This window comes from Piliocolobus tephrosceles, chromosome 7 (genome assembly GCF_002776525.5).
Source record: "Piliocolobus tephrosceles isolate RC106 chromosome 7, ASM277652v3, whole genome shotgun sequence".
Lineage (NCBI taxonomy): Eukaryota > Metazoa > Chordata > Mammalia > Primates > Cercopithecidae > Piliocolobus > Piliocolobus tephrosceles.
The window spans coordinates 116,104,116-116,117,962 of record NC_045440.1 but is presented as its reverse complement, the minus strand read 5'-3'; the positions used below and the strand labels follow the sequence as shown (position 1 = coordinate 116,117,962).

The window sequence follows — 13,847 nt, the reverse complement described above, 5'->3', positions numbered from 1 at the left end:
ACCATGCCCAGCTAATTTTTATGTTTTTAGTAGAGATGGGGTTTCATCATGTTGGCCACGATTGGTCTTGAACTCCTAACCTCAGATGATCTACCTGCCTCAGCCACCCAAAGTGCTAGGATTACAGGTGTGAGCCGCCATGCCTAGCTAAGATAGTACTTTCACTTAATTCTTTCTTTCAAGGGAACATCACACAGCTGAATTCCCTTTACTGTACTAGGCAATGCAAACTGGAACCATCCTTGACCCACAAAATTCCCAAATCCTGTAATCATCCAGTAAAATCCCACAGAATTCCTTGTCACTGGAATTTTCCTTGTGACCAGTACTGCTATACAGAAGGCAAATTTTAAGAGTAATATTAGACTCAGCAGAGGGATTTTCCTATTGGGAGTTGGGAAACCCATTCATCTCTGCCCACCTAAATCTGACCATCTAAGGGCCAACTCCAAGGGCTTGAGACTGTCTGCCTGCCTCACTGTCTGTCAAAAGGTATCTGCCTTGTTGTTTCTACCTCAAATGATCTAAGCATCATTACTTGGCTTTCTTTCTTAAATATAGCCATAATTAATTTATTTTTTCTCAGTTCTGATTTGCTTTACCAGATTCTTGAAATCAGTTTGTAAAGAAGAGTGTCTGTGATTATTTGGTAAATTAGCTATAGGTAATTCTGCCATGATCTTGTTGCAGGCACTTTTGATTTTCCAGTTTTTTAATACTTTTTCATAGTGGATATCTTGCTTTTAATTTGTTCTGTGAGTTTAACATACAGCCAGAAAATGTCTTTCCAAAACTTTTACTCAACTCAACTTCATCTAGATATTTATCTCCTCTAGGAAGATGAAGCCAACTGCCACTAGACTAGATGGTAGTTTTGGTGAGTCTGAGTCTATAGATAGCACCTAATGCCCAATGCCACAGGTTAGGAATCATAATCTCAAATGCTTACAGGAGCAAGGTGTAACAGAAATGAATTAGATGGGCTAAAGGAAGCAGGCTACCCTCCCAAGGGACACATGTGTTTTCCCACTTTTTATACAGGCATAGTTATAGATAAATATTTCTCTGCTTAAAAACAATACAAATAATACAAAAATAGTATTATTGACAGCTGAGAGCAATGTTTCCATTAGCTTACACAATACCTTCATGGACATTAGAAAAGAACAGCAATCAATCCATTGTGCTAGGCCAGTGAAGCAGTTTAGAAACCATATATTGGACAGCAAACTCTATTCCTTCTAAGAAAGCACACCAATGTCTCAATAAATTGAGTATCCTTTGGGGCCACTTAAGAATCATTTTGTAAAGTAGTTATTTCATGAGGAAGTTTCTTGAGTTACTCTTTTTTGTTGTGAAGCTGTGTAACACTGTTTAAGTCCGATCCTCTAACACTTAGAGTCTAACTGGAACATCCTATCTTGAATTGTGCATTCTCCCCCAAATGATCATTTCAAATTCAAAGAGCTCTCTGCAATATCCTTTGGCTTTGCATTGATATTCCCCTCATGTCTTATCCTATTTTTACCATGAGACAGTACAATTTTGCTAATAATTTAGCTCCTAATGTGGCTCAGTTATCTAGTATAATTTGATTTCAGGCAGACTAAAAAACTATACCAAAGTTATTTAAGAAGCATTGATAAATAACAGAGATTTTTACTTTGATTTTTTTTTTTTTTTTTTGAGTTAGGATGCAAGTGTTTTATACAATGAAGTAAACAGAAGACTTCTCAAATATATTTCTAAGCCATCTTTTCCCCCTTCTCACCCACCATTCAAGGTAGCTTGAAAAATCGTCACAACCATCATCATTATCATTTATTTCCCTTTCTGTATCCCCCCATGCTTACATACACAGTCCTCCCATCCCTAAGCTTTTCTTTTCTCCCTTCCTATTTTCCTTTCCAGGGCCCATGTCTTTGCTTACATGAATTCAGTCCCTCTGTTACACACATTATCCTCAAGTTACCAGAAAATCCACTCCACTATACTCTGCACCCAAGAAAGATTCATTAATTCCATTCTAATGGTTTTCAGTTGAGATTCTATCTTCTTGGAAGCTTGGCGAATACATTCTCCACCTTGTTATAAGAAATTATATACTGGTTTTGAAAACAAGAAGAGAGACAGCAAGTTTTTGACACATATTCTCAGCTACTCTCTGAATTGCATTGCTACTTTATAATGTCCGCTTCTGAATTTGCCAGTAACAAGCCAGCCAATGAATCCCAAAATAACTTGAAAGAGATACCAGGCCATGAGATGTAGTATAAAACAAGAAAGTTATCTCTCTAAGTGTCAAGCAGTGAGAACTAAGTCATCTTGAGTTTTCTGTTTTAAAAAACAAGACAGTTGGACATAAATTAATTCTCCTGTGTTGCAGCCACAGAAGGAAACAATTCCTGAATATAAAGATTTATTATTCATTGGTGAATCCTTTAAAACAAAATGCTACGGAACCATACTCATGTAGAGTGAAACTTGAAAAGGATTTTATTGCAGAACAAAAATGAAAGACGCATTAATGTATTCATTATTTTGTTATAGAATCTGAAATTCATACCATTTTTGTTTTAAAATCAAATTTTCCTCAATAATTTAAAGTTATATAATTATTTATGGAAAAATAAGTTAGACAAGTCTAAAAATTATGTTATTAACTTTTATTTTATTAAATATACTACTCAGGCTCATTTTAGTCTCCCTTCCTGGTTTCTCCTCCTCTCTGTCATCTGTTTAAGTGTATGTCCCAGAGCTACATTTTGGATATTTTCTGCTCTCTATTTCATTCATTTCATTGGTGATTTTTCAATCAGTATCTAACTGTAAACAACATCTATATGGTGCTGTCTCTCAAATTTACATCTCTAGCCTGGTTCTCTGCCCTGAAATGTAGACTTATATGTTCAACTTCCTACTCCACATCTGCACTTAGGTGTTTAATAGGCATCTCAAACTTACCCTGTCCAAAACTGATCTGTCTCCCCACATCAGCAGGGTGTGCTGATGTCTCCCCACATCAGCAGGGTGACACAAACCTGCTACTGTCACCCACTTTCTCCGTTATTAATAGCAACTCCATTATTTCAGTCATTCAGGTCAAAATTCTTCAGTCTTTGTCTAATCTTTCCTGACTCCTTTCTTTCTGTCATAACCATAGATAATACATCAGAAAAACTGGCTAGTTCTTCCTTTGAAATCATTCAAAACACAAGTATTTCTTACTACCTCCACTGCTGACATCTTGATCCTAGCAACCTTTGTCTCTGGCTTTAATTAATCTGTAGCCCCCTAACTGCTCTTACTGCTTCTGTCTCTTCTTTGATTCAGTTCTATTCTCAACACAGCTGCCAAAGTGATATACCATTCTTCTCTAAAGATACTTGATCCCTGTGGTTTTTTCCTTCCTCATCTTTTCCTTCCAGATCTCATGCAAATACTGAAATTTGTAGTTCAAATTAGAAAGGGCTTATTGTTCAGTCCACCTGTGCCCAACCATTAGTTTCTTCATAATTATTTCTCCTCTGAGTCTCAGAAGGCTCTGATGCATGTATGCTTTCTGCTTCTCTCATCCTTTTTACCTGACTCTGACTCACATGCCCCCTACACTGTAGTCAGCAGTGCCCCCTTTGACCTAAAGCAATCTCCCTGACAAAAATGGAAATGAATATTGGCCTTCTGGATTACATGATCATGTTTTTGAATATGATTAGATGTAATACATTCATGGGGCTGCTTTATAGATAAAAGAGATTACATTTAGTGAAATACATTAGAAGAGTCTGATGAATGCTATTGCCTCAAAGCTGATGATTTAACTAAGATGCTGGGCTAAGACAGGCAAAGTTGCCTCTTTCTTGTGGACACTAGAAACAATTTTGAACATTGTTATATTTGCAGCCTTCCTGACAAGGAAAACAATAGGAATAAATGTGTGACTAACAAAGTGGAGAACTAAATTTTCCTGCTACTTTTGCTTTGGCAACTTAGGTCTCTGGTTAAGAAGAAAAATTTATCTATATTCCTCTTCATGAAAATCTGAAGACAAGACACCCCTCCAGAGCTTAAGTGGGTTCTAGATGATTCTTTTATCTCAATCATAACCTCTGCCATCCTACTTCCAATGCATTAAGCAGCAAAAGCTAGGGAGATCTATATATCTTTAGCTATCTAATCTATATATCTATCTATCTCTATCATCCATCTATCTATAACTGTTCGAATCATAAGTTGTTTGTTTTTTCATTCTTCTTAGAGGAAGGAAAGTGCTAGTCTCCTTATCTTCAAGCCAAATCGAGGGAAAGGGTTGCAAGAGAATCCCTTATAGAGAATGGAGATGTTTGTGTGAAAGAGAATTCCCAGGTGGATATTTGCTTATACATGGACTTGCTGATCTACATTCTATGCCTGTTGAACAAGAGAAAAGAAGTTAGTGAAAAGCTGGCAGGTTGGAGAGAGGGACAGCTGTTTAGTTCAGGCAGTTTGGTTAGTCAATGATGTAAGTTTCCTATGCATCAAATGAATACCAAAGAAATTACTCAGACTTGGCCACAGGAAAAGACAATCCAACACAGTTATAGGGTATACTGCCAGGGATGGGAGCAGACAAGCAACTACAAAAGGTTGAGCTTCTCTTTTATCAGGGAATTGTGCAGTGCCAAGCAATTCTCCTCACTCTTGGCCTTTGCAAACAACTCATTTGTTCTCATGGGTGAATCAACATTTTCCATACCTGACAAAAGGGAGGCACCAGTGACCAGACAAAGGTTTTCAAGGAAAGCAGTAACTTCCAGGAAAGGACTGTGATAGCATAATCTACCTCATCCCAGCCCTAACTCACCACAGGAAACAGGATCTAAAGGTAAAAGGAAGAGAACAAGATATAAAATAAATGATAATACCTTCTCCAAGTGCTAAAGTACGTAGAGGAATGAATCTGAAAGTGCTGGCATTCCTTTAGCATGCTCCTCCCTATCCTCCAAGTCTCTCTGGCCACTACTCAGAGGCCCCTTGGGTGAGTGAATGGAGAAAAAGAGATAAGAGTTTTAAATTGAACTGGACCAAGTTTTTAAATACTAGAAGTGATAAGAAAACTAGAGTCTCTGCTTAACATGCTCTTTGAGGACAGAAAGAGATTTGGCAGTGTGTGTTTTAAGGCAGTAATTAGAAAAAAAAAAAAAGTCTTCTGTTTTTGCTTCACCAACTTTAGAATGTTCTATAAAATGCTTACTCAAGCAAGAACTTCCTTGCCCTCAGCACAGAACTGCCTGCATAGCTGTGGCTTATGCTCCTTCCTACTCCCCAGTGGGATATCTAAGAGAATTCTTTGAGTGAATAGGATGGGACTGAAGTCCCGGGAGAACTGTTTGAAGACAAGTCTGGACTTGCATGCCTGATGAACTTTCCCTTTGAGGATAGGAGGTTCTCTCTTGAATCTCAATTAGTCTCAGAGGAAAGGAAGCCATTCTCATTCACAGACATTACATTCTTTTTAGAGAGAGTTCTTTTGAGAAAGCAATTAGAGTAACAATTTGATACATAGATCAGAATTGATTTGTGGTTCTTATAAACAGATATGTATTCACACACATATATATATATATATATATCTCCTTTAGTTAAGTGTTTAGATGTTACTAAATTCTATGTCTCCTGGAGGAGTAGTGTAGAATAATCTAATTTAATAGCCATCGGCAGGATTTTGCTTCTATACTTTGTGGAGCTGGGTATGGGGAGGGATAGTAGTTATGGAAATGGACTCTTTTGGCTCTTTAATTACCATGTTTCTGTCTTTCTCTTCTTATCCTAAATACATACCTGACTTGTTCCCTGTAATTTTTTTTGAACCATCTTGCGGTGTGCTGAGGTTTGAGAGAGCTGGTGATTACTTACCACACACCTATAACCATAAAGCAATTTTTTTTTTAAAGGAACAAAATGGAACTGTCGTTGTCTGATTGTCCTTGAGTTGGCATCTAGATTTTATCAGGCACAACTCCACAGAAGGGCTGTTATCAGACGAAATGCTGCAATGTTCACCTCTTTAATTCACTTATGGCAAAATCCCTGTGATCAAAACCTAGCTCAGCTCATGGTCGCCAACTTCCTTCTGAGCACCTAAGTACCACTTCTCAGATGAAAGAGCATCTCCTACTGTGGAGTATCAGCATTCCTTAGCATTTTTATTCAAGAGAATTTTATCAGAATGCAGTCTGAAGCACTTTTGATTCTTTCATCGAGGTCTTAAAACACAGTGGGTTCTTTGAATGTATCCTTTCCTCTTAAAGTAACGCAAAATTGAGCCAGCCCTCAAACTCCCGTTAATTTATAACAGACGTTCTTCAGGCCTTAGAAAAATAAAGCTAGATAAATGAACTATGTCGACTTTATATATCCCATTGTTGTTTTCATTGCCATAAAAAGGAGAATTAAAGGCAACAACCTATATTTCACTAAAATATCCAAATAACTTCCTCATCCCGGAAAACTGAGAGATTAACCAAGGGAGTCTTGCAGCCACAGAACACCCACATCCCTTTAATTTCCTGTGTGGTCCACATACCTAACCAATAAAAGGACCTGAGGGATCAGGTGGGGGTTTTGTCAACCATGCAGATTTTTGGGTCACATCTTACAGCACAGGAATCTGCATTTTTTTTTTTTTTTTGGAGATGGAGTCTTGCTCTATTGCCCAGGCTGGAGTGCAGTGGCGTGATCTCTGCTCACTGAAAGCTCCGCTTCGCGGGTTCACGCCATTCTCCTGCCTCAGCCTCCCAAGTAGCTGGGATTACAGTCGCCCGCCACCTTGCCCGGCTAATGTTTTGTATTTTTTAGTAGAGACAGGGTTTCACCATGTTAGCCAGAATGACCTCGTGATCCACCTGCCTCGGCCTCCCAAAGGAATCTGCATTTTAACAAGCTCAGTAGATGCCCACTAAAGTTTGAAAGTCTTTGAAAGCAGTAATTACTGCATATAACTAGAGGCCCCCACGAACTGCTCCTTCTTAGGCGTCCACTAACAATAAGTTGTGGCAACAAAGAACCACTTGACTTTTCCCTCACACAGATTAGTATTTTTTACTTCCTACCTCTGCCTATCTGTACCCCTTCTGTTAAGCCTATTTTGCGTGTATTCATTTTTTAATCTAAACTCTTCATTGACAACATCTCCTTCTGGGACTCTTTCCTAATGCCCCTGGCGTAGTATCTGTCCCTGCCCTATCTTTCAAAGCTACTTACCCAGCTCAAGCATGTACTTATCATGTTTCATGTTAACTCTATCAATCTTCCTTGTAGAAAATGTGTATCTCTTGAAGGCAGATATAATGTCATATAGATTTTTTTTTTTTCAATTTCAGCAACTAGCACAGTATCTTAGGCATAGTAGCAGAAACTAAATGTTTAATAAATTAAAATAAATATTTAATAAATGAAAAATAAATAGTAGTGGAGAGGCTTTTAAAATGGAGTGTTTAGAGCCTCAACATTATACTAAAAACTTTTGGACTGAATATTCTACTCCCTTGACTTTTCATCTATTTCTATCTTCACTAAACCAATGGTAAAGAGAGTATAAAATGCTTAAATAAAATTTCCTTTTGGAAAAGTAATAAATCTATTGTGGAATTAATTCTTAACTAGGAATTTAACAATTTGAATTTGAAACTCAGCTCTGCCACTACCTAGTCCATGTTTCTCATCAAGTCATGATCATAAGTCAAAACTCCATCATAAGCTGAGGATCATGTGTGTGTCAAAGAAAAATTTCTCCGTCACTATTTGAGACTATTGCAAAGGAGAAGAAAGATTGAACTCAACTCCTTTGAAAGAGAGAGAGGGTTTTTAAGCATTGGGGTGAGCTAGTAGGAGCATGTTGGGGGGTGGGTTGGCCAATGTGATTAGATCATTTATGTTTGATAATTGGAGCTTATTGAAGTTAGGTTCCCACTCTCCCACAGAGACCGGAAGATAAGGATCCTCCAAAGGATGTTTCCCAGGTCGTTGAAAAAGACATTCCTGGGTCATAAAACTAGCAAGAGGCTGGGAGAAAATTTACATTTCAAAGGTGCAGAGGGAAAAACAAAATACAAGTTTTCTAAAGTAAATGCTCTAGGAAAAGGAGATGGGAAGGAGGGTCTTGAGTCAAGAAGAAGCCTATCTAAATTTAGTTAAACTAGAGTTTATCTCAGTCAAATGAGATATACACTATTTTATTTTTCCACTAAAACCTAGGAATTTATTATTTTTAGTTAAAGTTATCCCAGTTCACACACTTCCGTGAGAGGAAGACCCAAACAAATAATTCATCTCAGCCCTTTTCTCAGTGTAGTGATATACTAGCTATTGGACAATACCTACTTAATTTTATTAAATTAAAACTTTTTTCAAAGGGTTGCATATTCAATCATCTCTCATCTTTTCCTCTAAATATTCACCTTTACCTTCAACCTATGTGGAAACTTGAACATCAACCAATTTTGAAAAATCACTCCTAAGATTGCTAAGAGCTTCAGATTCTATTTTCTCTTGTTTCTTGTGATATTTCATAGACCCTTCCATTTTAGCACTGAATCTCATTAACTTTCCACATGAAGGTCCTCCCTGTTCCGTGTTTCCCATTTTGGTGAATGAAATCACCATCCACCCTATTGCACATGCCAAGGGCTCAAGGACCAGTTTAGACTCCTTCCTCTGACTTACTCTTTGCACGTCAATAAATACTTTTGATTCTCCTTCCTAAATACCTTGCACATTCTGCGTATCTCTGCTATAGCCTTATTTCAGAATCTGATAATGCCTTTCCTAGATAGTTGTAACAATCTCCTAACTGATCTCACTAAATCCACGTGTAGTGCTGCAATCTATTTTACATGAAAGTTTTGTTTAAATGAAAATCTTATCCTTTATCTATATATTGTCATGGTTCACTTTCTGTATTGGAGCAAACCAGCTCCTTTTCTAATCTTCTCTCATCACTTTTTTATTCCCCAGAAAAGGTATTTGCATTACTTTATGCTAACTCAATCCTCTACGCATTTGCATGTGATGTTGCTTTCATTTACAATATCCTCCCTCAGTTTTTCTGTTGGTGAATTCTGATTCATTCTTGAGTTCATCCTGTTTACTCTTCAAATTAAACATAATCTCTTCTATGAAGCATGTATTCATTTCCTTTTCTAGGCCCCTTGTACTGTGGACATACCTTTGTTACAAAACTTGACATTTTTACCTTTTGTTAATGTTTCTGTCTTTTGCACCTTGGGCACTGTGAGGAGAGGAAAAAGACTATCTTAATGTCAGTTGGAAAGAATTTTTCTAGAGTCAAACTGCCTTTGTTCAAATCCTTGACAGCTCAGATGCAAATTATTTAAATTCCTTACACATCAGTTTTCTTATCTGGCTAGATTATTTTGAGCATTATATAAAATAATTTAAGGGTGCCTGACACATAGAAAGCATTCCATAAATGTTCATTTGTAGAAGTAGTACAAATGCCACACAAGCACACACCTGCCACACAATGGCATGTCAAATAACTGAAATATTAATTAATGAAAGATGAATGAATGAGTGAATGAATGAATGGGACTTTGAAAATGCTTCTTTATGGCCTTGGTCCTCTTTTTGCTTTCTGTATATTCCAATTTTTTCTTGTTCAGCCAGGAGTAGTTACTGTTTTTTAGAGAAATCCTTTTTAAAGTGTAGTATCTTCACACCTGGAGATATACAAGCTCATTTTTGGTTAAAAAAATGTATAAGATTTTCTTAAATTTTGGTAGGTACATAATTAACCACATCGGCAATATATGGATATGGCAGCATTGTTAAATTTGAGTAACTAACTTTTTGGGTTTTTTTAAGTTGTATTTTACTCATATTGCAGTTAGATTTCTTTACAGATAAAATATTTGTAATTAATAATATTTTTAGGCCGGGCACGTTGGCTCATGCCTGTAATCCCACCACTCTGGGAGGTCAAGGCGGGTGTATCACCTGAGGTCAGAAGTTCAAGACCAGCCTGGCCATGGCAAAACCCTGTCTCTACTAAAAATACAAAAAAAATTAGCCGGGCATGTGGTGGTGCATGCCCGTAATCCCAGCTACTCCGGAGGCTGTGGCAGGGGAATCACTTGAACCCAGGAGGCAGAGGTTGCAATGAGACAAGATCATGCAATTACACTCCAGCCTGGGCAACAAGAGAGAAACTCCATCTCAAAAAAAAAAAAAAAAAAAAAAAAAGAATAAATGAGAAAACAGTAATAATAATATTTTTAGGTTTTTGTTCCAAAACTCTGGGCAACTTTTTTTTTCTTCAGCTGTTTTTTTGTTTTGTTTTGTTTTGTTTTTCTACATTTAGTCTCTCCTTTCTCCTGCATTTTATCTACTCCATGCTCTTCCACTGTTGCTACACCATGACGTCTCCTTACTGACATTTTTCTCTCATGTGCCTGAGGGTCACTTTAATCATGAGACTTTTGCTGACCGACCCACATAAGCATGTCTCTCCCCTCTTGGGCGTAGACCTTCTGGAGAGTCAGTTCCTATACTTTTGGAAGAATAATTTAGGGAAATTCCAACCCTTTAAGTGAGAAAGTAGCGCCTTCAGAAAATGTCAGAAGTAGAAGAAGAACCACAAGCAGGGTCACTATTCTGGAGAGTCATTTTGGGAAACAAACAGAAATCAATCACATCTTTAGGCTACTTCTTCACTTTAAAGCCTCCTCTTAACTCTGCCTCCCTCACATTTTGCACTGAGTGACTAGTCAGAATGCTTCTCAGTACTTTACTTTTTAATCCTTTATGGCCCATTACTCAACTGTTAATTTTGTGACTATGTCGTCTAATGATGATTAGGTTGAATGAATGAATGCTTTTCTGGAACAATATGAGTTGCTGACATAATGAAGATTTGTGTCAGAAATACTCCATATTTTGAGGACTTTCCCTCACTAAAATGTTTAGCTCTGTCTTGTAAAATATGGTAATTTACGTGACTATTATGCACATAATTTCATTTTTGAAAGGCATAACCCTACAGGAAACCTAATTATGAGTCATCATAACTAGGAAGAGTAAATAATCCTCATGAAAATGGCCTCCTTTAAAAGCTTTTTAGGAAACGAAATTAAATTCTACTAAGGAAGAAAACTTAGTTTTTATGAAGGTTCTCTGTCATACAAATAGCATCTTTTGGCAATTTCACATAGAAAATGTTTTACTAAAAATGGAAATTTTACAGTAAATTTAAATTTACAGTAAATTTTACAGTAAATTTAAGTTTAATTCCTAAGCCAATTTATAAATATTTACTATTTCGTTTGGGTTCCAACAAGTTACTTAAAGAATCAAAAGGAGTAAAGTAGTATCTAGAGCAATTGTTTTCAGAAATTCTGTAAGACAAAGTAGAAAGAAATAAGCTAGGAAAAATATAAACACATGGGTAAGAGTTTAAATGGGAAGATTTAAAGAAAATAATGTGATAAGATACTGGGAATAATGATGTATTAAAAAGTTGATCTAGTATACATTTAGCCTTTTTTTCTTTCCTGATAATTTTCAACATCTCAAATACTCTTTCCTCCATGTTCTCTTTTGTGTATATTTCCGGAAAGTAGAGCAGGCTAATGTAGCTGGGCTGCAGAGTGAAGGGGAGTTCCGAGACAAGGCTAGAGAATAAGCAACAGCTAGATCCTACAGAGCCTTATCAGGAAACACAGAAAGTTGTCACTGAAGGGCATGGTAAGCTTTGTGAATTAAATAAAAGAAAAAAAAAATCACTGTATCTGTAGCATGGAGAATAGTGTAAATGCAGAGACCAGTTCAGAGGATATTTCCATACTCAGGGATGAGATTATGGTACTTTAAACTAAGACAAAAGCCATAGAGCTAGAGAAACAAGAGCGAGCTTCCAGATGGGTTGGATATGGGAGTAACAGATGGGTTGGATATGGGAGTAAATGGTAAAAATAATATAAGTATGAAAACTGAATACTTCTATCTTTCTAGTTTATGCAACTGGACAGATGGTGGTTTCATTTACCAATACGGGAAATAATGGAAGAGGGTCAGTACTAAGGCTTTGTTTTGCAAGAGTTGAGTTGAAAGTGATTTTAAAACTTTTCAACATAGTGAACTTTGGCAATTTGCTCTCTCTAAAACTTGGTTTACACATCTCCAAAATGAGCATTTACACTAAATGATCTAATCAGTACTTACTGGAACTGCAATGCTATCATTGTGGTTTCAATTATGTGTGAGTTTAGGGAAATTGGAGGATACAATATTTGAAATGATAAATCATATTTAAATTTGATATTGAAAAGAGATCAAAATACAAAACAAGGAAAGGGGATAGATGTCTAGGAAATGGTGTGATGAAACTGTAATTTGGAGGACATTATTCTGACAGCTGTACTAAAGTAAGAAAGAAAATAGCAGATCAGAAATAAGGTAAAAAACTGACTCAATGAAGGCTTGAATTATAGTAGTGACTCTGGAAAATGGAAATTCAAACTGTTAGTGTGTAAGATGAATTAGTAGAATTTGATAACATAAGTAAGAAAATAAAAGAGAAAGAGATCAAAACTAACAACTTGGGTTTTCTTTCAAGCTTTGAATACAAAGATGATGATGGAGAGACAAGAACATATGTAAGGGGTATTATTCATAGACTTAAGGATGAGCAGTTCATTACCTGACATGCTAAATATAGCTATTTCATATTTTGAAAAGTAGATTACCTTTATAGAAAAATCATCATTTTTGATGATGTACCATTACTTTCAAAAATAGTATTAACTATTTAATAAAGATATGCAGAGATTTGTTTAAAAAATTTTTAGTGTTAAGAATAATATCTGTGATTTATCCTGAATGTTTTATTCTTACTTGTTCTCTGATTTAATTTTTCAGCCCCATGTGGTGGCCATTTTTCAGCTCCCAGTGGAGTGATTCTCTCACCAGGATGGCCAGGATACTACAAAGACTCTTTGAATTGTGAGTGGGTGATTGAAGCTGAACCTGGACACTCCATCAAAATTACATTTGAAAGGTCTCACAAATATTTTTTCTACTTTTAAAGAAAATATTATCTAAAAGACTAGTTGACATTCTCTTTTGCATTTACCAAATCAATGTTTAATTTTATTGTAATAGTCAAATTGCTGTGTTTTGAATGCTTCCATCTGTTTGCCCCCTTTAACCTTTCAGCCTGTTTCCAAGTTAATTTTCTATTTGTTTAATGCTGTATCAGTGCTATTGAAATATGCAAGATCGACCTTTTTACTTTATGTACATGCATACTACTAAGATACGAACATGTGACCTTTAACTTAATGAGTTTAGTTGTCCTATATTTTGAAGGTCCTGTGAATTCTGCTTTGCTAGGTTTCAAGAGGCAAAGGTACCGTAAACACATTCAAATCAACACTGTAGTGCAGTCTAAGACACGTAAGCACGCTATCCATATGCTTTCACCTCTAAGTCCTTCTGAAAATGACTGTCATGTAGTATGTAGTAATGGTTCAATAGCTGACCTTTTATTTCCCCTAGAAAAATTAGTATTACTGATCAAATAAACTATATTGTAAAAGGCTACAATATTGAATATTTCAAACGTTAAAAGAATGAAACTTCTCATATGCTATTGAATCACAATTTATAAATCAAAATAGCTTTATCTATATAATGTCTCAATTATATCACTGACTTCTCTCATCTCCCAACCTCTTTCTTAAAAAACAAACAGATGAACAAAAAACTTCTTTAAGCATTAGAGACACATGAAAAACATATAAGTACAGCAGAATATATTTATTATTGACTGAAGATTGAATTTTACAAAC

At 36.2% G+C, this 13,847-nt stretch overlaps 1 protein-coding gene across 1 annotated transcript in view; it reads left to right on the top strand.

Moving 5' to 3' along the window:
• The window catches only part of CSMD3 (CUB and Sushi multiple domains 3), a 1,271,497-nt gene that overhangs the window by 810,891 nt on the left and 446,759 nt on the right, over positions 1-13,847 (top strand). The window contains exon 16 of the mRNA XM_026454566.1: positions 12,916-13,054. Coding sequence (XP_026310351.1) covers positions 12,916-13,054 — 139 coding nt within the window. The remainder of the gene's footprint in view (positions 1-12,915; positions 13,055-13,847) is intronic.